The sequence below is a fragment of the Ixodes scapularis genome, unplaced genomic scaffold (assembly GCF_016920785.2).
Source record: "Ixodes scapularis isolate PalLabHiFi unplaced genomic scaffold, ASM1692078v2 PGA_scaffold5__190_contigs__length_132052651, whole genome shotgun sequence".
Lineage (NCBI taxonomy): Eukaryota > Metazoa > Arthropoda > Arachnida > Ixodida > Ixodidae > Ixodes > Ixodes scapularis.
Genome location: NW_024609880.1, coordinates 63,355,705 through 63,383,575, shown reverse-complemented (window position 1 = coordinate 63,383,575; position 27,871 = coordinate 63,355,705). Strand labels below are relative to the sequence as shown.

Here is a 27,871-nt window from a genome sequence, read left to right as displayed (position 1 = left end):
CACAAGTTGTCACAGGCACTTAATAAGCCAGTCTGCCTGTGAACATTGATTTCGTCACTATTCTTGCCCTGGACTAGCACCGTAATCACAAAGTCACTAAAGGCTTGAGCTTGATTGAGAGACACTGCATTCGGTTCAGAACATAGTTTTCTTCCTGCTCTGGACAGTGACAATAAATTTGAGGGATGTATTTTCGCCCACAAAATTGTATTTAATTACAATTGTATTTAAAATACCCATGTTTTAGAATTTAAATACACACGTCAAATACATTACCCAATTTGTAATTAAATACAAATGCAAAATACACAAAGTATTTGAAATACGTATTTCAAATACTTGTATTTGAAATACTGCCCATCCCTGCTCAGAGGTTTCTGACGGCGCAATCTTGACAATGAGCACTGTTCTAAAGTGTGATCCCTAGCATTTTAGGACCTGTGTTAGAAGACATGCAATGCTGTTTTGCCCCAATACAAGCCATTTCACCGAGCCAGGCACAAACTCCTCTTGCACTTTCCGTTCATTGAGCCAGCCAAACGGTGACCCTACGTCGCGATACAGTATCGATAATATTCTCTTTAAGTGCAGATTCTTTAGAATAGACCATCCGTCAGGATGCATAGACTGAAATGACAAAACTTGGGGATCTCTCAAGCAAGGAGGTCTCATTGGGCTAAAATTTCTTGCTGGTGTTCTAGGGTGCTCTCTCCGATTATCATAAATAATCCGTCTAAAAATATATTGCAGGCAAATGCCCACATAACAAATTGGCAGCCTGCCCTAGGATTGCCTCTACACTAACTCAATTAATAAATTATAAACAGCAATATGATTCCCTAAAATACGAGCCAACATAACAGTATGACGGAACAAGTCAACACAAACTGCTGAAAAAACAAAAAGCCTAAAACAGAACAGCTAAAAGAGTATGAGGCAATGACCGAAGCAATAGCAATAACCACCTTGTGACACTAATCTCTGCTGACTGGTTGGTGGCATATGACGAAGCTCTGCCAATACTGCAGTTTCCAAGATTACCCCTAAGTAAAACTCACCAACTGTGTACTTTGTATTTTTACATGTAATCTGAAACAAACCTAAATGCTTATATCTTTCTCCTATTGGGGAGTGCTCCGACACCTGAACAACACCCCTGGCTACGCTCCTTACTTGTTGGATGATCACTGTCACCGCTTTTTGAGACACACTAGCTATTAGTATTCATTCAATAGAGATTGCCTGTATGGACCTAATTTTTGTGGTCAATAGTTCAGGAATTCGAAAAGTGGATTATGAAAATATTTCGTAAGCACAAAATTTCACAATTTGGAGTGATATGCCAGGTATTCGTTAGCGCGAAGTGATATTTTCGCGAAACCAATTTTTTGAACTATTTACGAACTTATTAAATTTGTGAAAATTAGGCTCTCACAAAAATTAAGTTGTTTACAGTAAGAAGTAATAGTTGCTGGGACTACACAGCTCTCTGCATCAAAATGTGTGTGCATACATTACAGTATAGGCAAGTCCTCAAAGCACTATGATACATCAGTACTGTTCTTTTTATACAGATAGTAATATCATTATAGTCTGTGAAAAAAAAAATTGGATTGTGTGTGTGTTTATACAGCCTAGAACTTGGTCTGCCTCACAGGGGCGACGAGTCTCCCAGCTGTAGATGAGAAATTTAGCCAGTGCGGTACAACCGCTAGCCTGGGGTCTTTAACGTGCATCACGCAGTAGTGATACACGACTGCACGCCGGTACGATGCTCATCCAGATCGAAACGGGCAGGGGTGGGGCTCGAACCCAGGATCCCTCCACAAGCAGTGTAGGCTAATAAATATGCAGAGATGCCCCCTTTCTTGTCCAATTCCAGCTTTAAACTCATTCAGCACAGTGTTTGTAAACTTCTTCTCATGCAGTTTCTTTCTCCTTTCCTTTATTAAATACCTTGAATCTGACTATAGAGATGTGAAATGTGTATTTTATTATTTCTGCTATTATTTGTTATTAATTTCCTCCCCGTAATGGCTCACAAATGCCAATACACCAAAAATTAAAAATAATTGTAAAATAACTTTTATTATGAATTATAAATATACATCAACATATAATTAGCCCTTCATTCAAAATAAAGTTGGAGAAAAGACACAGAAGAAAACCTGCCATGCAGACTCACCTTAGGCAAAAACAAACTTAAAAAGGACAGAAAGGCTGTCCTGTTTCTAACCCAGTATGACAAATTATTGGGGAAACAGTTTCGCAACACAGACTGGCACAGCAGGCCAATAAAACAACTCGGAAACACCTGGCATGTTTTCGCTGATGCGCAACCTATCTATTTATTTTTTTAAAGATTTATATTAATCTTAGTTCCAGTTGTAAAAAATGTGCGACGAAAAAGGTGCCTTTATGGTAACACACTCCCAAGTGCCGCACGACACAATCGTCATCGGCGCAGGCAGTCCGAGTCGCACCTGGATGCGAGAGGACACATAGCCGTCTAACATCTGGCTTCGTTTGCTCCATACACAGAGCGAGAAATGATTGCCTCGATTTTTTTGAGGCTAGCCTCAACCTCACAAAATTGTGATTTGTTTGAAACTATTTGAGCCCTGAAGGGCTACCGAACACAAGCCTTTCTGAACAAGCAATATAACTTGCACAACACAGTGATGTCTCGTGTATGTGAACACTTCCGTTGCCCCCCAAAAATGTCCGTAATGTGTGTCCATAATAACTGGAAAAGAATGCACGCACTTACATGATTCATACCCAAACATTTTGTGGATACAGCAGGATATCTGTATTCATGAAGTTCATTTAATCAGACAGGACTGTAATGGGGTCCAAATTAACATGTTATGACTGCACATATCTAGAAATAGAAACAATTACGAAAAAATTACTGGAAAAATATTGTTTCAAAAACTTATGTAGAAACTGCAGGAATATACTGTCATGAGTCACGTGTTTACCCTGTCCTTAAAGAATGTATTTTCCGCATTTGACCTTAAAGAAGCAATTCTTTTCTTCCCTTTGACAGTGTAAGGAGGAAGGAGGAAAAGTTTTAAGTCTTTTGGTAAACAAGCTTCGAAAGCGGCCTGATAGACCAGGTTGCTAAACACCGGTTGCTCAACTCCCCACGGGAGTTATTGGCTCATTTCCAACTCACTTGTCGGCATCATGTCCTCATATGACCTGGCACGCTTGACCTCCTAGGTGGCGATTCCAAGCCTAGAATACACAAGACGAAGGAAAGGATGAAAGGCAGTAATCTGTAGGGAACAATTTTACAGCCAGGCTGTTTGCAAGGGTGGAAGATTGATAAGAGGATTTAATGGACATAAGGAAAATTTTGGCATTGCACAGCAGCACATTTTGAAAATATATATGATTGCATGGGTATTGTGCAGTTCAAAATTAGAATCAACACTAGTAGTCAACAACATTAGTTGTTGACAGCACAAATCCTGGAGCGCTACCTCCACCTTAAAACATGCCAATCACAACAAGCAACTAAGGATGCCTCCTGGCACATGGATGATGTATGTATCTATGTGAACTGTAAAAAGCTTATAACTTTTCTTTTTCTTCCAGCAAATGATGGTGGCAGGTTTGTATGCAAGCTGGTAGCTCCAAAAGGTGTTGCTACACGCATGCATGCTCGTGCAGTGGAAGCATCTTTATTCTTTTTAATTTTGAGCAACAATTTCTCATTAGCTCCGGGCATTGCTCCTGCTTGTCCAGCTGAGCAACATTACAAAGCAAGGTGCTTGCACAAAGCATAGGAAGCTACGACCTTGCACTGTCTTCAGAGTGTTGGCAAAAACGGTGTATGCCACTGAATGGGCCAGGCTCATCAATAACATTAGAAGTGTTAAAGCAGGGTATAGTAAAAAAAAGTTATAAAACAGTAACTTGTTCGGCACATTCTGACGGCGAGCTTCCTCTGTGCTTTTGCGATGTTCATTTCACACCATTATGACTGCGATCTTGGGAAGCTTATAAGTGTGAGCTCGTTTTGAGCATGCCTAGTGAACAGTGCACTCAAATATGGCACCCAGTGAATAACAGTAACTTGTTCGGCACATTCTGACGGCGAGCTTCCTCTGTGCTTTTGCGATGTTCATTTCACACCATTATGACTGCGATCTTGGGAAGCTTATAAGTGTGAGCTCGTTTTGAGCATGCCTAGTGAACAGTGCACTCAAATACGGCACCCAGTGAATACCCCAATCTTGGGCAGTAACTAATTACTAGCAACGTGTTACCGGTAGCTACGATAGTTACTTTTTTCCGTAACTTGTCACTAACTCGTTACTGCTTAGTGAAAATAACTTGTAACTGTAGCAGGGTTATTATTTTTCAAAAGTAACTATAAAGTGTAACGTCGTTACAGTTATTTCTCAGATTTATGTGCAAAACTATTACAAACACTATCACCGAATCGCCTCGCAACTCGCAAGAGTCATAAGTCCTGATACAGGAAGGGCACAGCAAAAACTGCTGCAGAAACTGTCTGGAGCACGAGAAAAAAATAAAATAAAAATAAAAAGAAACTAAATTTTGGGTGACCATGCTTAACCAAGCTGGCCCCGCCAACTGGGAGGATGAAGACATTTCTGTCCGTACCACCTGTGTATGGGACATCTCCCACAGCGCAAGCAGATGTAACAAAGCGCGGCATCTCTAAAACATTTCTCTTTTCTTCGTCAGGTGAAGGGAGCAAGTGCTTTTCACAGAGGACAGTTTTTTGTGATTGTCCAGTGAAACGCCTGCAGGCTTACAGCCACAGCCGATTTTTCAAACATTGTTTTTTTGCCGCCATGCATACAGTACCTTCCCATCTAATTTGCCGTCCAACAGATAAAACTTCTGAGGGGTCTCGACGACACGTCTGTGTTGTTCTGCTTGTTTGAGTGTTCTCTTGAAACTGAAACACCGCCCTTAGCTGGGACCAGGGGCACTTAGCATCAGTTGATTTATCGATATTCACGTCTTGGACTTTCCGGGTGGTCTCTTCTAGTTGGGGTGGTGAGATGGAAGAGTGCAAACGTGTCTGATCTGGTTAGGAAGTGACGGAGAAAAGATTGCAACAGCTATTTGGAATTCTATGCACAGTGGTCATACAAACAGTGCGCCTCAAACTTAAAGCTGCCACGGCATTTGCCATTTCTGACAGTCCCTGCGGCGGCCAATTGAGCTATCTGAAGAAGGTTTGGGTCCTTGATTTCTATCCCATCCTGAGAAGGCATTCCAAACGTTTTGGTGGCTAATTTAACAGTAAGTAGCCGACACAAGCTCAATACTTGGGAACCCAGTGGCGGTGTTAAGTTTGGGGTGCACTGGACCTCAATGAGTGCTTCTTCTGCACCGATACCGTGTTCAGCAAGTTTGACAGAGGAATGTTGCCGCAACATTGCTCCCCAAGCTTTCAAGAGAAGCTTTGTGTTTCATGAAAGATTGTGCACACGTAGTAGAAAATGATTCGACCAATGACTGGAATGGAGTGGCATAATTAAGAGAACATCTACAAAGCTGATTACAAGGTATGACTAGGATTCCGTGCTTTCAAAGTTCATTTTTCATTAAATTTGGAGGGTTTTTTTGGAGTTTATTTTTTTCCGAAAATTGTGAGTTTACAGGAGTATTTATGTTTGATTCCAAAATTTTCTGGAAATTCTGAGTTTAATTTCGCAGTGTTTCCTATGAAAAATAAATAATATCCAGGTGTAAACAAATGCTAGATAAAGAAAAATAAAATGTGCTCATATCAATTAATATTTCTTCAGCTGGATTTGGTGTTGGTGCCATTTCCATTGGCAACACTAATATGTCCCATGGCAAAAAGTTGCACACGTCTGTGGCACCGATAAACATTGATACCTCCAAAATAAACTTCCGAAGGAAGTCACTGGGACGCATATATTCATCCCAACCTATTCCATGTATGGTCCATAGCTTTAACTGTCACAAAAACACAACCTTTCCTTCCTCTTAAAAAGCATTTATAGGGAGTATTCACTGGACGCTATATTTGTGGGTGCTGTTTAGGGCGCATGCTCAGAACGAGCTCACATTATTTGGATGCTAAGACCGGCAATCTTGATGGTGTGGAATGCACGTTGCAAAAGAACTGCGGAAGCTCGGCATCAGCAAGTGCTCAGCAGTCGCTTACACAGCTATGGTCGCCAGTGAATACTCCCTATAGTGTGGCCCAAACTGGAAATTAATACAGAGGTTTTTGTCGTGACCCGAAAATACAATGACATGTCGTTTTGAACCTTGACGAGATAAGCGGTAGACCCCTTTTGTCAATGATCCAGTTTTGAAAGATAAGAAAGATAACTGTGGTGGCATTTTCCCAGGACCATTGACCCTGTGCACTGATCAAACTTAATTGTAAAATATTGTCTTTATTTAGTTTATTTGGGGGGCATTGGCACAGCAAAATTCTGAGTTTATCGGATAAATCCGAATTGACCAAAATCTTACCGGCGGGTATTTTTCTGAGTTTTTTGGATTTACCCGAAAACATGGAACCTTAGATATGACTTATATGGTTATTGACTTCACATTTTCACTATGTTTATTGTTTCCGTCCCATTTGGCCTCACCAAAGAAATTCGAAATTCGAATTGACCGATAGTAAACTTCCACCATTATTGGATACACCCGAAATCTAGACATGTGCTGTTGTATTCATGCACACCTTATGGTGGTCGCACTTATTTTAAAGTTATTCATAGATCATCAGCAGGTATGTGCTAGCTTAAAAATTTTTAAAAAACAGTCGCCTGTAGTTTTAATTGAAAAATAAAAACTATAAATGCTTTATTCTCTAGTGAATTTACCTCAATACTGTCTTAAAATATGATCTTGTTCGAAGAGCTATGGTAAAAATTGAAATAGGAAGAACCAAACCTTTGTTGATATTAATTATTGGGAAAATCTTAGTTTCTCAACAAATCAGATTCACTACCGTGAACAACGCTATGTCTTGTGAAAAATATAAGGCATATTAAGGAAGGTTCCATTTGAGTGTTTTCTAATATTTTTTAGTATTTTTTAGTAAAGTAACAACTAAGTAATGGCATTACTTTAGCAAAGTAACTAACTGTAACAAGTTACTCTTTCAATTTTGTAACAGTAACTGGGTTACCATTTTCCCCTAAATGTAACCGTAACACTGTTACGTTTTAACAGTAACGTGCCCAAGACTAGAATACCCCTCATATACTACACATTGCTTGCACCGTTCACACTTCACCTTTCACAAAGCCGACTATGAGGTTGCACTGCCCGAAGTGCGGCTTCCGATATTACGGCAGCTTGTACTTCCTAGCCAGCGACATAGGTCTGCACAAATTGAGACAAATTTGTCTGCCATTCTTATGATTTCTCTGCCACATGCGTCCCTCCACAGTCCTAATTCTAGCACTGTAGATATGGCACTTGGTTTTAAGAAAATTAGCCAGCAGCATAGATCTAATGCCATGTCCAAGCCATGTTACCTTCTCTACCATTTCTCTACGAAGGATGAACTGGAAAAAAGATAGGAAGAGATGATAAGGGACTGTGAAGGATTTAGTAGCCTTCTAACCCACTTCCCAATCTGTAGATCTCAGCAGCCAACGATAACGTCGCCAACGATATCACACAAGTCAAAAATCTCGTACGGCAAATGAAAAAAAAAAAAGAAAGTATGTTTTTTTTTGTAATTTGCGATTGACACCAAAAACGTGTCACGCTACAAGGAAAATTCAAAATGCCGTTGAGAGGTGAGCCCCGAGTGAAGTCGAAAGTGATCAATGATCACTCGCTTCCTCGTAGAAATTTAGACAGCAGGGTAGTAGCAAACATTTGTAGCATTACACGCGCGTTTTTTCGTTGTTTTTTTTTTCCCCTTTTTTGTTGCTGCAGTTTCGCTTTTTTACACTGTGTGTCAAGCAAAGCTGGGGTGGATTCGTGGGTCTTGTCCCGAAAGCCCATATCTCGCAGAACTCCGAAATTAGTAGAACCCAACGCCTCCAAACGCACATCCACCGTTTTCATTTTTTCCAAGTTTTGTCGGCTCCTTTTCATTGTAAGAAACGTTCGCGACTTAACACCCCCCCCCCCCCCCCCCCCCCCATAAAAAAAAAAAAAAGGAAACCAGGCGAGAGACAGAGTGCAGACTGTCGAATTGAATCAATGAGGGGGTGGACTGTGAGTTCAGCGAAATGCGAGGCAGTAGAGAAAGTCGCAACAGCTAGCCATGCTAGCTTCACGTCGTTCACCTTGACACGGGCGGTCGTGTGATGTCGGTGGCGAGTTCGTGCAATTCTCTGCCCGTGGTGAAGAGAAAGCCGCTTACCGATGCACCGGTGCCAGCGATCGATTCGCTGCGCGTCTTCGAGCGTTGCGTGTAGAGAGCCTAGGAGGAGTGCGTGCTCCGAAGCGAGCGCCGCCAGTCAACGCAACTGACGCAACGTCCGACGATAGGGGAAAGTCGGCGAAGCGAAACAACTAAATAAAAAGAAAAATTAACAATGCGTCGAATAGTCTTATGAATGGATAATTTACTTCTTTTTAAAATATTTGTAAATTATTTTGAGTTGGACGTTGTTTTGCGCTACCTAACTATCATTTTTTAAGTTAAGGTAACGAGGTTTAATTAAAATAGTAACTCAAATACTTGCATTATAATTTATAATTATTATCATTTCTTTATTGATTGCAGCTACATCGCAACTTTTTATACTTTAGTTTTATTATTTCAAATATCGCCCAACAGGCTCAATCAACCAAAAATATGTCAATTTTAAAATTTAAAATAAAAAAATGACTTACAATTTTTTTAAATGTATAAACTGCAATAAATTTACAATTTAAGCATTTTAGGGGTCACTGAGATACACTGAGGGTTGAAATGGTAGAAATAGTATGACGTCACGCCGAGCCGCGCTGATGGATAAACGGGATAAACGATAAACTGCATAAACTGGGATAAACAAAAAGTTGTGTCCTTGTCCTTTGCGCTTTTGTAATTAAGATGCTCACCCAACTAGCCCAACAGTTAATTTTAATTCTCATGGATACACCCACTGATCTCTTCAGTGGATACACCGGATACACCTTGACATAAACGGTCGCGTTCGCTGCAGCTGCCGCAACGAGCGACGAAGAAGTAATAAACGAACACATCCGTGGCGTTCCCCTGGTTCCCCCTTTGCCGCCGCCCGCGCCACTTTGATGTGTCTGTTTTGAGTCGTCGCGCTACTGAAAGGCCCGTTCTGCGCTCTGTGACGCCTTCCACTGTTTGATCGGACGTCCGTATTCGAACCACATCGGTGAGAATCCTTTCACATTCGCTGCTGTGTGCCTGTCCAGCGCACCGCCGCGGGGACTCCGCCCCAAACGATTTTGTTGTGTGTTTGTAGCAGAGCGAGGAACACCCGCTCTTTCAAAGTCCGTGGCACGTGCTACACTGCGAGAGTGCGTGCGTGTGGTCTCTAGGAGAGAAAAGGGGGCCTTTCCCCCATCGAGTTCCGTTTCAAATCGCTGACCGCACGCGTCCGTGGCAGAAGAAACAATGGACGACCTTATTCGACGTCTATTCTACGTGTACCTCGGCACGATCGCTCGCGCACTCTTCGGTCCCGTCAAAATGGATGTGGGCACGAACGTTAGCTGAACGTGTACCGATACCTCTATTCGTCGATAGCATCGGAAAGCGCTCGCTTCGCTGGAAACAGAAAGTGGTATATCTTTCCGCACTGCGTGCTTGTTGCGTATATGTACGGTCCCGGTAAAAGCAAGTAGGAACATGCGACGCATTTGCTTGCATCTTGCCGCCACTGTGTGGTGATCACATTAACCCTCAGCACGCTATGAGGGGCAGGTCTCGCCTGTTTCCGCTAAGCGTCGCTGCAGTGCCATAGAATGTAGAAAAGTGTAGTAATTATAAATATACGTACCCACTCCAAAATGTGGATTCATGGATACGCTTTGGTCGGCTATAGTTGTTTTGTTGCTGATAGACGTGTGCGTTGATAGCAGTTTCTTTCACTTCAGATTACCAAACTTAATTCGCACCACCGTCAAACTTTGTTGTACCTTCCTTCGTAGGATTTCTAGCAGCGGGTCGAGATGGTTATCCTAACCAGTTTTCCGCCTCCCGAGCAAGGGATTCGCCACCGCGAAGAGGCTACGGCAGCCTACATCCAGAGGCGAGAGCTGGGCAAAGGCACTTTGTACATAGCCGAAAGGTAATGGCTAGAGCTGCTAAATAGGCTACGCTTTAGGCTAACGATGCTTCAACCATGTTGCATAGAATCAGTGTTGCCAGTTGTCACTGTCTTTTGTTGGCTTTCCCGACAGAAGATGCAAGAAGTGTTTTCCGTCATTCTGCTCTCTAAAACAGTTCACAGCAGAATAAAAGGGTACCATGACGATCTGCTAACGCCGTATCTGCCAGTCAAAAAGTTGCATTTCAGAACCATAACTTGCAAATGACGCCCATGTGGCTATAAGCACTGAAATTGGTGGCACCCACGAGCCACTTGCACGCAAGGGTCACGTGACGCAGACGGATGAATGACCATCGCGGCGATGTCGGCTGACATTGGGGGAAAAGAATGCCAATATTATGTGCATATCTTTCTAGTGAAGTCCGCGCATCTTGGAAACTTGATTGCTCGGGGTCGCTCTAAGGTTGCTCCAGTGTTTGCTTGTACATGTTCCAGTCGAGTGTCCTGGGTCGGAGAAAACAGTGCTGGCTTTTCTTTGGAATATCCGTCTGTCGCTCTGCACGCCGTGTCAAGGGACCTCAGCTCCTTCCCACAGGAATGCCTCTACCTCATGATAGACGGGAACCTGGACGAAGCGGGTAAGTGGTACACTGCACGACGTTATTACCACGAACAACACTCCGGTTGCTGTTTCACTTTAAGAAATAGTATTGATGAGCACCGAATTTTACTGCTTGGGATTGTACCCTATATGAGCACTTTCCACCAGTCTATACCTACGTTTCTACCTTATGGTGAAACGCCGAGGACACTGCGAGCCTGCAAAGCCAAGCCAATACCATGCAAGTGTTGTGCATTCATAGCTTGGGATTGGCTGGGACGGCCCATTGAATTCACTGCTGTCCGTCTTAAAGGGCAACTCCGCTTCATTTTTTATATTTAGAAAACTATGTAGCCCTCTTCAGTATCATATAGGAAGACCCCATGTCAAATATTATGATCTAATTCCGTCTATATATTTAATAAACTGGCTAGAAAACTTTCAAATGAGCCAAGTCGCCAAAATCTGCCAACTCTAGCGTGCGACGTAAGGCGCAATCGTCAGCGCAGTCAATGTGGCAGAGTTGGAGCGGCCAACGTTGAACCACTACGTCAGAGGCATGACTACGTCATTCTCACGTTTTGTTTGTTTTTACTTCTCGGAGCAAAATTGAACGATGACGTCATGAGTTTCTCCTCCCGGTGTTGGCTCAACGGCGTCCACGTGATCACCGTAACGCGGATGAGCTAGTTTGCACTGCCCTGCTCGCTTATCGGTTTGTTTCTCCGCTTCCCCTCTCCTTTTTTGCTTCTCTTCTTCCCCTCTCCCCTAGCCCATCACCGTCCACGCCATGCGAAACGACCTGCCCGCGTCGCGTGTCCTCTACCTTGCCCCCACGAACGTCACAAGACGACATGGTTCGACGTGATGTGGCCATGACTCTGACGACACGAGACCAATGTTGCCTGACGTAACCGAAGTTTCGGTTTCGGTATCTGCTGATGTTTAAATTAAAACTACGCAAATAATGTTCCACATTTCGCGAATCCGAAGACGTAGAGCTGTTTAGTAGTGCTTTGTGAAATAGAATCACATGTAAACCTAAATTTTTCGGAATTGAGCGGAGTTGCCCTATAAGCATGGGCAGACTCGGGTATATACAGATGTTTAGGGGGGTAAGCATATGGTACGTTTTAGACCTGGGTTGGAGAAAACAGTGCTGGCTTTTCTTTGGAATATCCGTCGGTCATTCTGCATGCCGTGTCAAGGGACCCCCCCTCCTCTTAAAGCGATTGTCCGGTCGAAACCAGAAGTACTTAAGTTTATGCGCTCGTTACGTCGAGGGAGCCTTCATATAGACAAACATAATTTTTCTTTTGATATACGATCTGCCCTTATTAATTAGACCTTTCATGAGCGTACGTACAAAACTGCACCCTGAATTTCGCCAGTGTCAGTGACTGACATCCGTAGCTGCTACGTGACGTCACAAAACTCAAAGGGTTGTCGGATGGTCGGAATGACAAGCGTTGGTCGATGGATGTCTTGTATTTTGTTTTGAATTATATAGTCTCCTAGGCTGTACCAAGTTGTGTGCAAAAAAAGTCACGCCTTTTAGCAGGACATTACTCGAAAACAGCCATAAGATTCGAGCAAACGTATGTCGTTTCGCGTAAACACAACTGCGACGGCCACCGATGTGACAAGGAGCGCTTGTAAAGAGAACAATGCAGATTTTTTCTATGAAGCGGCATCTGGGTCCACATATCGGCGGATCCACTGGATCGGTGATGAGGCTACAGGTCACTCTCCCAGAGGCGATGTCCGCGGGTCGAAGGCAAACGGCGAATCGTTTGAATGCATGTTGTCACTTGACTTGGACGAGCTTGGTAAATTGTAGCCACGCGTGCTAAATACAGCTTATTTTATCGTTTCCAGATGGCCTAGCTGTTGGTTTTGGTTTCGCTGTATAATCAAACCAATTGATCCGATTTGGGCGAGGAGTGAACGAACATGGTTGAATATCGCTGGCACAACATCACACCTAAGCTTACAAACCCACTGTCCGCTTAGAGCTCAGCTCGTAGCTCTCTTCTGTGAGATGATTGCTGCACAAGGGGGATCTCGACCTTGACGGGAACCCAGTGACCCAGTCTTTACGCACTGTGATGATCCATTTTGCTCATCACTGCACGTCTCGCGGAAAAGTGTGGAACGTCACGTCTTGGCTCGCATGTGCTGCCCGGTGGTTGTGGCACCCAACAGCACAACAGAAATCACATCCATCCACGAAACAAGTCGAGGGCAACAACAAAAACGAACAAAAAGTTAGGGCGCAAACAAGCTGGTGAAGGTTTAGCATTTTAGACAAAACCCCGAGGCTGGGGGGAAGGAAGGACAACACCACAAGACTTCTTGTTGTGTTGTCCTTCCTTCCGCCTCTCTCGGGGTTTTGTCTAAACAACAAAAACTAAGCACGCTGCGGCATTCTCTTGCAGGCAAGCGACGACACGGAAATGTTCGCTTTGTGTTTTGTGATGTCAGAGCCTCAATGTTGCCAACGAAAGCAGCGTTTACGCTAGGATGCGATTGGAGCAGCATAAATTCAATTACTCACGCAGAGGGGCACATAAAATTCAGATATTGCACTTACGATGCGTCTCGGGGCAAAAACAATGATATTAAATTGTTTTCTCGAATACAAAATTTGACCGGACAATCCCTCTAATCCGCCACTGGTCGTAAAGTGAAGCAGAGTATAATAGTTTTGATGACTGCCCTTAAATGTTAATTAGAAGGAAAACGCACAAAAAACATGTTGATCACTTGTTTGCGTTATTTATGGTACACCCGTGAGTGATATGAAGGTGAACAGCCCTCTTCTTGTTTTTGACGCTCCTGCAAGTTTTGGAACGAGCTCTGTTCCAGAAGAGGGCTACAACGCAAAGTTTAGACCCCAAGCCACATACCATTTGAGATGTTGAAGGTTAATATAGCTTTAGGGAGCCGTAAAGCAGGCAAGAAACAAGGTAAAACGTCCACCTTCATATTGCCGGCGGGTGTACATTAGCCGTAGCAGAGGTCTCTGGCGTGCTCTTTACATTTTCAGCACTTTCCATGGCTCAGTTTAGACTGGTGCCCACTTGCTTCAGAAGTTTTTTTTTTAACTGAGTTGGATCGAAACTCTTGCACCCAATGTAATTTCTAGGTTTGGCGTGTGGCTGATGTCATTTCTGCCCTCTTTGTCTTTCAGAGCCCACAACCAATGAGAATGGAAGCGACGCCAACGACGATGATGACGAGCCTGCGGCATCTGAGATACGGTTTGTGCCAGAGAACAAGTCTAGTTGTAAGTATGAGTTGTCGGTGCCAAGTTCGTCTGGTTCTTCCTGCTGTCAGTGATGTGATTGCTGCGCCATTTGTCCCAAATTGCGCCAAAGTGCTTACCCTGCTACAATTGACCAAAATGGGAGTGTGAGGAATTTGTGGCAACATTGCGCCAAAACTTAAGTTCACTTAAATAATACTGAAAATATAACAGCTGCAGGCCTTGCTACTGGGCCAGTTAGTGCAACCAACCTCTACTGCGCTGTTCTCGTGCAATGCAGCAGGGGCTGGTTGCACTATTTCTCCATGGGGTGCGGTACAGTTGGTGCCGAGAAGCGCTATTGCAAACCGAAACTTAAAAACCCGTCGAAATTGTGCGGTTTTTGAGAAAGCCGTAAAATATTGAAAATATTGCGCGTGCCTTCTACCTTTCTGCAGTTTGTTGATTTGGTGTTTTTCGATGATGCTCGGCAAGATACTAATTGAAACCACGCCTTTAAACTCAATATGAAAAAAAAAAAAATAATAATTACGTGAAAATAATTATCAACTTAATCATCTCAAATTTTAATAATTTTCCTAAATAGGCCCCTTTCCTAGGACCAAAATGACACAAGCCTTTTTTTGGTGCAATGCATAGTTTTCGCAAGATCAAATTTGTCCACCTTGCGTGAAACGCCCTGTATATGGACTCTTTTGCAAGTTTACTTTTTATGCTTTGTTTTTTGCCTGAATTAAGAATTGCAGTTTTGTTACAACCCCCCCTAGAACTTGAAGGACACATAAATCTACGTGCTCAAAATCAGTCTTGGGTAGTAACGCGTTACTACTAACGCGTTACTGTAATTTCGTTACTTGTTTGGTAACTTGTAACTGTAACGAGTTATTTTTTTAAATGTAACTTGTAACCGTAGTTCTATTAATTTTTTCTGAGGTAACGATGAAAGTAACGACGTTACGTTTGTCGTTACTTTCCAGTGTTTTATGAATAATATATAACTGATCAAGTACAATTTAGATTTTCCTTGCACTCTTCAAATCGTCTATTCCGACATTTTGAGTGTCAAGTTGGCCTTGCACAAACGTGTGAATATGTTCTTTCTCACGAGCCACGTGTAGATGTCATGAAAAAAATCTAGTTATCTTTACGCACGCGCTTGTACTTTGTGACTGAACACTTACATCTTAGTGTCTTGAAGCACAAGAAAAAGCGTTTTCTGTGAAAACGCTTTTTAATCCGGTGAATCAACCGTGAAACAACAATACACGCGGAGGGCACTGCGCATGTTTCATATTTTGATTAGCGCCAGTACTTCACACTGCGCATGTTTCGTATTTTGATTTGCGCCACTACTCTGGCATGGAAATTTTCAAACACTAATTTCGAGAAGCAACTTCTGCTAAGTTACAATATGAAGTAAAAAGCGTACTGTTTAATTTGATGCAATAAAACTTGGTTAGGAGCATTTTCTAGTTTTTCATATTTTTTTTGTGTTATAAAAAGTAACTGAAGAGTAACGTCTTTACTTTTTAAAAGCAACTGTAACTGTAACGAGTTACTCTTTTGTTGCGGTAACTGTAACGGTAACTTTGCTACATTTTTCTGAAAGTAACTGTAACGAATCACTTTTTAAAAGTAACTTACCCAAGACTGCTCAAAATGATCGTATTTTAACATCTGTTCAGTGGGATTTCATACCTAAAACAATCATTCACGGCAGTTTGCGCTGTCCTTCATCAGTCGTCGTCTTGTTACCGTGTCTGGTACTTCCACACGCAACTAAACAACTAGTGTTTATTATCCTCCCAATATTTGCTGTCTCTCCTCTTCGTACTTGCAGTAATATAAATGAAAATGAAGTGTGCGGTTATGCTCCAAAAGCTCTTTTTGCTTCTCCAAAATGAACTTTTGGCTGCTCCAGTAGCTGCTCCAAAATTACTACGACCAATCACATCACTCTGCTCCTCATTTCACCATGCTTGGCAGCAGACATTGATGAGTCTTGGGACTTTGGGAATCAGGAGAAGCCTTTCTCAAAATTAGCGAGAGTTGGGAAAATTTTTGGTGTGGTAGGTACGCGTGCATATAAAATGTAGGCCTTTGAAACAAACGACGAGAGTTTAGAATCGCTTTTGCGCCGACGAGGCTATTCCCTTTTTCGGTTCTCACTCAAAGTGTGAACCAACAAAGATTCTTAGGTTGGCCTCCATACGGGGTGGTTTCACGGAACATGCATAGGGCTTGAATTCGTACGAGAATTCATGCTGATGAACCTTCACTTTATGTGTTTTTATGTTCAGAGGCAGCATTTATCAGTTCCCTCATATTGTTTTGTCTTGGGATTGATGTTGTCAGTTGGAGCAGGCGGCATAATAAGCCACCATCTGGTGGTACCTGATTTTCACGTCTATCGGTCGTCATATGGAGTTAAGCGAAGCTGGCACCTGAGCAATCGGCTCACTGGCGGTCAGAGTGATTGCACCCCCATGACTATTACAACGAGTAATAAATGGAGTAGTTAGGGTTTATGCAACCTAAATATGTCCCGTGTCATGCTTCTTGAGTTCTGTCGTTGGCGGTGCCACCTAATCATACTTTTGAGGTCTGCCAACACCAAAAACGGCATTTGTAAAGAAGAGCTTTTTTCGGTCTATGCACATTATTCAGTGTGTGTCCGATGTCCTCTAAACGCTTGTGGCTGTTTTTTTTTTTTGTTTTTTTTTTTTTTTTGTGTTTAGTTTTTTTGTTTTTTTTTATGGTGAGTGATGTAGCCAGATGCTAGGACCCCATTGGAACACATCTCTTCTTCTGATTGCACTAGCACCTCAAAATGTTTTGTATAAAAATAAAAGGAAAAAATACAATACAATACGAATAAATTTCCTCATTTATTATTACCCGCAGCGCCTTTAGGCATTACGGGGGAAGGATATACATACAAAAAAGAAGATAAATGAACAAGTAATCATCTTCAACGAGCTATGAACAAAGCGCTAAGTAAATATGATAAAATACATCACATTTCGATGATGGAAAAGGTTCATCAGGACTGCAGGTGGCTAGCCATAAGTAAAATGGTGTTTCGTGGCAGCATCATACTATATGGGTCCTTCTATGACTTTATCTGTGAACTTCAAATGCAGGTTGTAGACTTTGACTCGCTACTTTACAATGCAGTATGGCACCCTGAGATGTTACAGAAGTCCTGCATGTCCTTCCTGTGTAACGCACGGCATGATACTGAAGTGTGACTCGACGTCTTGCAGTGGACGCCATGTACAAAGCCATGTCCGAATGTCAAGCCCTGCATCCGGACCCCACTGACTCCATTTCTGAGGAAGGTGGGTGACTGCGGCCAAAGAGAACAGAAATTGAAAGACTCGAACTTGAGAATGGGACCAGGTTGTTTTAAAGCCCTAGAGTCGACAGCGAAGGCCTGCCTTTACTGAGCTACGACACCAGGAAAACTCGAGGGAAACAAAAAGTAAATATTGTTTGAAAAGACCGGGCACAATTTAAAAGAGAGATAGATGCCTTGGGTACAGTTGGCGGAGATTTGAGCTGGCTCAACCGCGTGCTAACGGAATGGTGTAAACTGCCGCGTCGGGTGCCCCTGGCATGCTAAGTAATGAGACCGACTGTCGTACTGCGACAGTAGAAAATGTGGCAGTCCATTGCAACCTCTTTTTTGAGCTCAAAGGGGCAGTGCAGCAATTTTAAAGGGGAAATGCAACAATATTAACTTTGAAATAATTTGCAGTTTTAAATTTTTACAATGTTTATCTTACCAAAATAAATGGAGAAACCGCCTCATTATTTTGAAATATTGCGGTTCCGTTGCGTAATAGAAAAAAAAAAAAAAAAAAACGGGAATATTTTGCGATTTGCAGCCGCGCGGTGGCGGCCACGGGAACTAAGGTGTGATGCGCAATGGGTATAATGTAATAGGTTGGCAAGATGTGCCATATGTGCTAAATCCAATGCCATATTTGGTAAAAATTGTCGTTTCAACATTAGTAAATACGTCAAAAACCCCATGTCATCGACAAAGTTGTGCTATAATCAGTTTTAGTGTCGCCATCTAGGTGAAAGAAACTATTCCTTCCTTGAGCCTCACCTCGTTGTGCTACTACATCAGTCGAACTTCCTTACAAGAAGGCAAGCTCTTTGCTCTCTCCTCCCTCCTCCACTCCGTGTCGCTCAGAGTCTCAGATCAACCTTCAAGGCCACCATGTAATCGCAAGCAGAGGCCGCGTGCGTTGAAGGCTCTGAAAGAGATCCCAACTGGATATTCTCTATCCCCTTTGCGTGTCACTGCGCATGTGACTTGGAAGAAGGTGCAAAAGTTGAGGGTGGTTTGGAGGCGCCCAAAACGTCAATTGTTTCACTATTCTTCTTAAGGCCTAACTCACATATGCAAAATTTCTTTTCAGTTCTTTTATTTATTTATTTATATGACAGGGAACAACCACCCCAATTATTCCACCGAAGTCCAAACATTGTTGCACGGCCCCTTTAATGTGCGAAGAATTTGCAGCTTGTATTTTTTATGTTATCTTGGCACAAGTGAGAAAAAAGCAGCCACCTTTTAACAGAGCAGTAAAACCTCGTTATAACAAAGTTGAAGGAGCGGTCGTAATTATTTCGTTATAACCATTAGTTTGTTATAGCCAATGTCCATTTCTTCCCACTATTGGCAAGCAAGGGGAATTATGATTGCTTTGTTATATCCATTAGTTTGTTATATCCCGTTTTGTTATAACGAGGTTTCACTGTACTGCGATGTCGCTGCAAAATTGCGAAGGAAAAAACATTTTTTCATGATCTGCAGCTTCTAGGTGCTCACAATGAAACATGGGCTGCATCAGAGGAAAGGGTTGTTTCCTTCTGCTCTGAAAAACTAAACGTTCAAATTGAATCTGCGGCTGTCGAAAGAGCTCACAGACTAGGGTGTCTCTCGTCAGTAGTCAGTGAAGATTACTCAAATAAAGATTATCCTCTACGGCAAAAGTTGATTTGGTTCAGTCATGAGTGTGGTGGTGACTTTAAATTGCACTTCAACAAGCTAAAAATAGCTAATTGTACTTTTATGTATGATAACGCTAGAGATGCCATCACCGGAATGTACCAATAGCAACTACGATTTCTAGACTAAAAAAAAATATTGTAAATAAAAATTATTTGTTGCATATTGTCATAGAGATGGCTACGATAAAATACAATGCATGAAAGAATCAACCTATCTGTCCCCCTCTACAAAGTATAGTCTTAAAGTTTCTGAATATATGTCCAGAATAAACATACCTAAGTACTCCTTTTCCCCGAACCGTGTATGAGTGGAATAACCTTCTAGTTGAACTTGTATCTGCCCCTCCTTCCTCGTTCCTTTTACAGCACTGCAAAGACTAGTGTTCAACTAGTTATTGCATTGCTAGATTGACCTCTGTTAATATTTTTGTGCTCATATCTGTTTTTTCATTCTCTTATATTGCAAGGTTGCTGCGATATCATTTTCATTTCAAATCATATCACATCTTTGAAATTTTTTCACTTATAATGTTGTGTGTTTTTCTTTTTCTTTTTTTTTACTTTTGTATTGCCTACTTTCCTACGATAATGCCCTAGTAAGGCCAATGTAGGTTAGTGTATAAATAAACGAATAAAAAGTGTGTGCCGGTCATTGGAACTGCGGTGTGATGTCATTCAAAGTACACAAGTTTTCGAGGTGCCATCTATCAGAAGTCATCAAAACCATTTCCTCAACGTCGCTGCATACTTCACTCGAAATATGGTGCGAGTTGAGGGCTACCCCTACCTTCAGTTTGTTTCATTTCTTGTTTTATAAAAGCTTGTGCACGCAAGAGAAAAGGGTTTTCTGTACTTCGTTTTATATTTGACATAAAACAATTCCCGCAATTCATTCCATCGCCTCCTTAACGTACCCGGGGCTCACCACATGGCTTTAGCGCAGACCCAGCCGAAAAGCCGACGGTACCACTCATGTGGCCACACCCTGCACTTTTCTAAAGTAGTGTTTTGCAATCCTGCTTGCCACCGTGACATTCTTCTTTGCGCCTTGTAAGTCCTGTGTCGTTTCACACTGTTTCTTCCGGCTTACTCTTTTTTTTTTTGTGTGGGCTGTTGGGGGACAAACAGAGGAGGGGGAGGAGGAGGAGGGCTGCTTCGATGACGCCGACGAGGAGGAAGATGATGAAGGCGCGGAGTACGACGTGCGGGCAGCCGAACAGCAGCGGGGCTGTCGGAACATAGAGGGGGCTGGTGAAGGTAAGTGCTCGGATGCTTAAAGGAAGACATGGACCTGTGCTAGTTGGGGAAAGGGGGGAAAATATTGGAGTTGGTTGAGAATTTTAGGGAGTATGGAGTAAAATTCGCAGGGTTGTCAAGAATATTAGCTTCCCCAACCATTAAAAAACAAAAAAATGTTTTGGAGGTCTGGGGATGGCGACAGAACTTTCAGGGATAGTAGGGAAATGCAAAAGCTGCAATTGGGGATTTCATGGAGCCTAGTGGAAACGTTGCAGAATTTTTGAAGGTATTGGCTTGCGTAACCATCAGAGCAAATTGTAAAAATCTGGCATTGTTTCAAAGTTTTAGGAGACCTGGGGAAAGGTGATGGAATTGTTAGGGATATCGGCTTCCCCAACCATTGGAGCAAGTTGGAAAAATCTGACATTGATGCAAAGTTTTAAGGGACCTGGAGAAAGGTGACAAAATATTTAGGGATGTTGGTTCCCAACATCCCTAAATTTCCCAATGGACTATTCTCTTTGTTTCAAGTAGTTTACAAGGGTGCTTGACTGGTACAGCCGGGGACAGCCCTCAGAGTCCTGGGAATTTGTAATGGAATGAAAATAGTCACCTTGGGAAAAACAAAAAGGGCCATAGGAAGCCAGAATAAATACACATAAAACCAAACTTTTTAAATAAAACTGCTTACAACAATCTAAGAGACCCGAGAAAAACAGAAAATAACAATCGAGAACCCAAAAATTGCTTATGGAAATGCAGCAACAAGATCTAGCATATTGTAATCTATCTCGCTGGTCATGGCACCAAAGTAAAATTGCCTGCCTTGGCTTCAAATGTGCAAACTCGGATTTCAAAACTGGGTTTGCTTCTCTCCGGTTTAAGCCAACGGTGGTGGTTATTTGCACGCACTACTTTTCACTGCACCGCGATAGTAAATTTGCCGGCATCACTTTAGTTTTCGAGGGAAGCGCAGGAAAAAGTCAAAGGACACCTAAGCACTTATGAGTTGTGGATGCGAAAGCATGAAGTTCGTTCTTCCGCTCCCTTAGTTTGTGTGCGGCACAACAAGCGCTTGCGGCGGAGAGCACGCAGCACCGGGTTCGCCCGTACACCCTCCCGGTAGCTTGCCCGAACTGGCTTTCCCGCCAGGCCCGCACCGCTCTTAGCGGCGGCGGGTCGCTGCGTGCGCTGCGCCGCCATGGAGAGGGCTCCTCTGGTGGCCTTTTTTGGAAATGCGCCACACGAGAGCCAATGGGAGCCTAATTCCTTGATTACGCGTGCCAGCCAATGGGAGCCTATATGCCTCAGATTTCGATCACAGACGACATAGGGGTGCTGGAAGGTGCCGTTTGGCGTGGCTTCAAAGCTCATGACGTAGGTTCGCTCTACGGGACAGTTAATGCTTTCGCATTAAAACCGGCAACCGCTTGTTTCCGCTAACTACTGCGCTTTGTAGACGTGGTGCTCCAAGCAAAGGGCCTACGAACGTTTCCCCAAGCGGTCTTCAGGGATATTGGAAGCTACAGCAGTGACGGCAGCCCGGTGTTGCCACAGTTGCTAACGGAACGGCAGGGAAGAGTATTGGTTGTCTCGCCTCCAGCTTGAGCCTCTTACCTTCGGTGACGCCTCGAGCTTGCACGCACAGCCAAAGCACGACAAAAGGCAACGAGCTCGTGTTGGAAGCTGGACATTCAAAAGAGATGCCCTGTCATTCTCATCCTGCATGCAACTCAATAATAGTGAAAAAAAAAAAAATCTTTTTTGAAAAGATTAGCTATCTGGCTACCACTTTGCAAGGCGCATATGGTTAGCTTGATTTCACTTTTGTAGTCACTCGAAAATCTTTCACGACCCTCGGAGCTCAGCGTTGATGAATTTAACGTGTTCCTGTCTTTTTTTCTTTTTTTTTCACATTTTTCATGATGAAAGTTTTTTGCGGAGAGTCTTCTTTTTTTATATGTGTAATGTTAGGATGGTTTTTCAGAATGTGTGCGAGCTCTAACAGGATCTTTAAGTTCATTAACTAGGCACCCTTAGAAACTGCCAATTACGGTTCGGTCAGACTATAGTACTTGTCATTTCAGGAAAAAAGCAATTTGTGGTTATAGTTCATGTACTGTGTGAAGCAGCTTTTACAATACTTGACTGTGAGAAAAACGAATATTATGTTTTTTGCATTTGAAGAGTATATGTCTTAATAAAATAACAAAAAAAATTATCTTGATTGCAAAGCATAAAGGAAGGAAAGTTAGTAACACTCCGCAAGGAGCCATACTTATTTTACTACAATTCTTGAGGTGTGAACGAGCAATAGTAGTGGCTAGTCTTCAAGCACAGGTGTTGTGTCTCCCAAACTTCCACCTTGTGTCAAATGGCTTTTGTCATAATATCAAACTTGCGCCCTACTTGTGTGTGAACTGGGGCTTCCTGGATATATACCAGTCTAGGTCTCTTGGTACCGTATTTACTCGAGTAATAGGCACACTGTTTATGAACAAGGCCCTTGCGAACAAGGCCCTTGCGAACAAGGCCCTTGCGTCAACTTTACCGCAAAACACATATACAGCCAATCATCGCATTGCGCATAAATAACGTAGCGAATAAGAAGACCAAAAACACGATTCACCATACAAATGCAATCTGCACAGATGGTATCTTCGCACGAAGACGTTATCTCGGTCCTGTAAACCGCTGGAATCATGCCGTCAATCGCAGTTATTGGCAAGCCGCATGCTGCACGGGAAAGCAAACCCTCAGATTTTCTTCATAAACAGTGCGGCTATTACTCGAGCAAATACGGTAGATAAGGTGTGATGCTAACCGCATGAAAGCATCCTTGATGCACAAGTGCGTGGCAGACACTTTCAAAACCAGGTATGGTTTTTTTGAAAGCACTGAATTTCACTGTCAACGATAACAAGTCTGTAGGTCGCTGCATACAATTTCCTTTGAAACATTTTTTATATGACACAAAGCGTAAGAGGCACTTAGGAAAGCAGCGAGACAAAAGTTTGACTGCCGTTGTTTCCTGAATTTACATTTTTGATTAAATATGTTCCATTCTCCAACATAAAAATCTTTCAACATCCACTTACTGTAGAGAGTAATATATGGCAATCTATTTCCGGTCAGTGCTTTTCTTGATCATTGAAAACTATAGCTTTTACTGACCTAATGGATGCAGCAATGGGCCAGGTTAACCGGCCCATATGTAACCAAACCCCACTCGGGAGCCGAAAAATGCTTTCCTGGAAAGTCAAGCGGTGTGTAAAGGATGGTTGGCGGTGCTTTCCCCCTTTGGCAGATGGCGACGGAGAGTGGGTGGAGCCAAACAAGCCGACAGACGAACCAATGGAGGTCGGGCAGTTTGACGATGCAGAGCCCGATCATTAGGTCCCCATTCGCTTTAACGCGCAGCCACGTACGTCATGTCCCTTGCATTCACTTTGTAGAGTTTGTATTTGCATTGTGTGGGTCTCCTCATCCAATGAAGAACTGTGTGCCGGAGGTACTCGTGCCAACTGCTGTGAATTGGGCCTGTGTCCCATTCGAAGTGTCTGTACATATGATAGAATGGGAATAAAAGCTTGGCTTTCTGGAAGGGGACGGAGCGGTTTTAGAGTCAACAATTGGCTCTTTCTGTATTTTTGTTTTGTTTAATACAGATGTATTATTGTCACGTCGGCAGCTTGGCAGATTGGAGGAGCGTTCAAACCTGCGGAGCATTTCATGAAATAAAACGTATTGTTATTTTTATTACTCAAGGCACGAGATGCCACGTGTTGGGCAAAAGTGAAACTGTGTATGAGGTTAACCAAAGCCTTCGCATTTTCGTGTGTTGCGCGGGTAATGCGCGACCATTTGTATCTGCATTGTTGAAATGAATGCTGTGCCAAATTGAGCTGTGCCAGGCTTCCGTGGTAACCTTAAGTTACCATGGAAGTGCCCACTATTATTGTTTCCAAAATTTGGGAATTCTGCAAATTATATGTTAAGCACCTGATTTGACCAGACAGGCACCCATGTCTAGATTAATGCAATTTTCAGTAAAAGTGGGGTGGGCACTTTCTTGGTATATTTGCAAGCATACATACCTGTTAAATTCAATTTTGCAAAGGGCAGAGGCTGCGCTCCAGCAAAGCAATAGGAGCATTGGGACGAGGCATGTGACAACATATAGTAGAACCATGTCAACATGTCTTTTTCAGGGTATCATAAAAATTTGTGTACCAATCCAGCAAAACGTACCTCTCAATTATGCTTGTGGTGTCTATGAGGCAGGAAGCAACTCTTGCACATAAATTTATTTTATATGGACTTTCACGACTGTGGAGAGCTACCATATTTATTCACATACCGTAGGTCTTTTTTGTTTTTTGAACTGCTATTTACAAGTATGGGACTATCTATAAACTTTCCAAGCCCACTGAGCTAGCCCAGCTGCTTCCCCCACGCCTAGCATGCTGACGCAATGTGGTGAAGCTTGGCACTCGCCAGGGCAATATGGCGAAGTGCGTGATGCATGTGTCGCACATGGTGCACGTCTTGAATTTATGTGAAATTAAATTAGCAGCGTCAAGAGAAGTGAGCACTGTGGCACAACGGAAGCAAGCCCATGCTTCGGATAAACAGATGGAAAGATGAACGGGCAATGGTGACGTGGTTGGCACACATGTCTACATTGTCTGCCCTAGCCCGGGAGATAGGTTTCTAGAGTTTGGAAATTATTTCCGTAACATGAAATCTGCATTTAATATATGGATGTGAAACTCCTGTTCACAAGATTGGCAAAAGCATGACGTTAGAAAGCAATGGCACACAAAAGCGAGTAAACGGTAGTATGAGCACTAGGGACATTTCATTGATTCTTTAAGCCTTTCCCATCAATCGTCCCCATTCAGACATCATTATCATGACCGGTGTCTGTGTTCCTCACAGGTGTAGTACCCAACACGGTATCTTGAAGAAAATTGTTACAAACAATAAATAAATCATAAAATTTTAGCTGTTTATTTTGTATATCAATTTACACACAACCTCTGCAACATATGTTTATCACACTCTTTCGGCGTATACCGTGTACCAGAAAGCCGGTTCATAAGTGATCTCTGAACACCCAAATTTGCCTAGAGCTGCTCATCCACTTCCACGCACGCTGCCACTCAGTTGCGTTGTTCTCAATATGGCTATGCTTGTCAAACAACTATGCTGCACAGGTCGGATGGTCCACCAGTGAGCCCATGCATGTGTGATGGTGAGCCTCTGTAATTTAGAGGCTTCCACTAATGCAGTGCACAAAGCATAGGAAATACTGTCCAATGGTCAACAGCATTCCTTTGGCATATGTATACGCATACATACAGGGTGTGCAAGGTATTTGAAAATATAATGGTGGGTTCAGCCAAAAAAAATATATTTGCACGCAGTTTGTAGTGTTCTCAAACTTCCTTCGATAAAACCACCTTCAGCAGCAGCGACTGACTCAATGCGGCTTCAAAACCGGCTGCATGCCGTGATCAAGTGGTCCTCGTTGATGTTGGCCGTAGTATCCACAGTGACAGTATTAAACGACTATCGGGGGGCCTTCAAGTTGGTCCTAAGGCCTTGTTGAAAGGAAGAAATGCGGCGGCATGACACGACCCTTGTTGCTCACAACGGCTAGGACCAATGACGGAAGCTTTGGTCTTGGTCAAAGTTCTCCTCGTCAGAAAATAACGACAGCATGTCTGGTTTCTCAGGGTGCTTGAGCCAGTTCAGCAAGTGCCGAGACCAGATGACACGGTTTTCTTAAGTTTTTTGGGACATAAACTGCCCTCTCCTCATCACAAACGACTGGTATCCAAGGTCCTCGTGCACCACAAGCCCGACAGTGGACTTTGCAACCTCGAGCTGCAGGGCAATGATCCTCATAGAATTGCTGGCATCATTGTTCACAATGTCCTGCACCTGCTGGGCAAACTCGGCCGGCCTGACGAAGTCGGACCACTGGGAATGTTTTTTTCGCTTGGCCACGGATGTAACATTCCCGCCAGAATCCGAAGGCTGTTTTCTGACCTTGAAACTGAAGGCTTCACACATTCAAAGCTTGGCACAATTCAAGAAAGTGTCTATATCCAAATCACTGGCAAAAAAAGGCAACCAGAATGGCATGCCCTTTCATTCGTGTCGCTTCGGAAGCTGCCACTTTGAAATCAATACACTAGATAGATGACATAGATGCAGTCGAAGGCAAAGTGCCTAGACAGATGTAGTAAGACTATGGGATGTTATGAACCCTGAAGTTCTGTTCTCAAACACCAAGCACACCCTGCGGGTCACGGGAAACTAAGTCTTGCGTGACTATCGGTGCAAATTTGTAATAAGGTGCCACCAAATAGCTGCGGCGACAGTCACTTTCAACTTTCCGGATACCTCCTTGTAAAATGGGTCGTGCAACTTGGCATATTTGAAGTTTGCGAGTATCCCAGTCGTTCTGCAACGCGACTTTCCTGTGCAACTAGTTGTGGTATGCTCTGGCCATTTTGCCCATTTTAGTGTTTAATGACCCTTTTTGCACAGTGGTGTAATGACTTTTTTGCAAATTCACGTTCTGGAATCCATTCTTAAAGGACGCTTGAGCCTCCCTTTTAAGATGTATCCCACCGGTTTGAAAGCAAAGCTCCTATGCCAACCCGCTGGCTTTAAGTCGCCTGCCAATCTGTGGGAGCACACAAAGTACTGTCACGGATGACTGATCCAAAGTCATCCTTTTATAGTCGCAGCACCTCTGAAAAATTGCCTACGTCGGATGTTACCTTACCAGATGTGTGTAAGCGAGAATTAAGATAGATCTAGTTTCCCCTATTGCATCTGTAGCATCTGGTATGACGCCACAATTACAAAGCAGTTCACTCTAATGGGTGGAGGAAAGAGTACCTTTAGTCTCGGGTTTCTTGGAGTGATTCCAATAAAGACATTTCGAGGAACCAGATTTCAAGATGGCAACCTAGCTATATACTCTGGGTCAATTTTATGTTGTAGTGCAGTCAATGGTACGAGTGCATGTGTGCTCCTCTTTTTGAAATGCCAAGGAATGTTGTCCCTGAGCACAGTTGGGCAACAAATTAATGAAAACAAGAAATTAAAAAGAAAAAAAGTGCCTTTGGGCCGCATTTATGAGCTGCAACGCAAGAACAGGGAGCTCCTTCAATTGTCCTGCCTCCAGCCAAGCTTCATACCTTCGATAACATTTTGGCCTATCGCGAGCTTGGCGTATGGGTGCGCACTGAAATGCACGATGGAAGGTAACGAGCACATGTTGGAGGATGGGCATTAAAAAAAGATGCAAGTGACTAAAGATCTCTATGTTTTTCAGATGCCTGGTTCTCCTGGAGTTCTTCACAGCCACTGCAAAGGATGCATTTAATGCCTGAACACCATTTTGTTTATCTTAAGGCACTGTACCATACTTTCATTCAACAATAAACATGCAAGAATCATGATTATGATTGC

At 43.0% G+C, this 27,871-nt stretch overlaps 2 protein-coding genes across 4 annotated transcripts in view; one reads left to right on the top strand and one right to left on the bottom strand.

Moving 5' to 3' along the window:
- LOC120840901 (transmembrane protein 164) overlaps positions 1 to 8,544 on the bottom strand; it is a 49,552-nt gene extending 41,008 nt beyond the window's left edge. The window contains exons 1-2 of one of the 2 annotated variants that reach the window (XM_040211674.3): positions 8,366 to 8,544; positions 3,182 to 3,243 (exon numbers count right to left, since the gene is read on the bottom strand). In XM_040211674.3, the coding sequence (XP_040067608.1) occupies positions 3,182 to 3,194 (13 nt within the window). In that variant the 5' untranslated portion in view covers positions 3,195 to 3,243; positions 8,366 to 8,544. Of the gene's footprint in view, positions 1 to 3,181; positions 3,244 to 8,288 lie in introns of both variants that reach the window. The other variant, XM_042294131.1, reaches the window with a different exon arrangement.
- Positions 8,545 to 8,939: 395 nt separating this feature from the next.
- Positions 8,940 to 27,861, top strand: LOC120840900 (methylosome subunit pICln). Of its 2 annotated transcripts, XM_040211673.3 has the most exons (8): positions 8,940 to 9,341; positions 10,120 to 10,259; positions 10,737 to 10,879; positions 14,036 to 14,131; positions 17,377 to 17,451; positions 20,267 to 20,395; positions 23,685 to 23,801; positions 27,735 to 27,861. In XM_040211673.3, the coding sequence occupies exons 2-7, from the start codon at positions 10,141 to 10,143 to the stop codon at positions 23,771 to 23,773; spliced, it is 651 nt and encodes a 216-aa protein (XP_040067607.1). In that variant the 5' UTR covers positions 8,940 to 9,341; positions 10,120 to 10,140; the 3' UTR covers positions 23,774 to 23,801; positions 27,735 to 27,861. The 2 variants fall into 2 exon arrangements, with proteins under 2 accessions (XP_040067607.1, XP_040357351.1); XM_040501417.2 differs by lacking the exon at positions 27,735 to 27,861 and having other exon boundaries at positions 9,181 to 9,341; positions 23,685 to 25,384.
- The last annotated feature ends 10 nt before the right edge of the window (positions 27,862 to 27,871 follow it).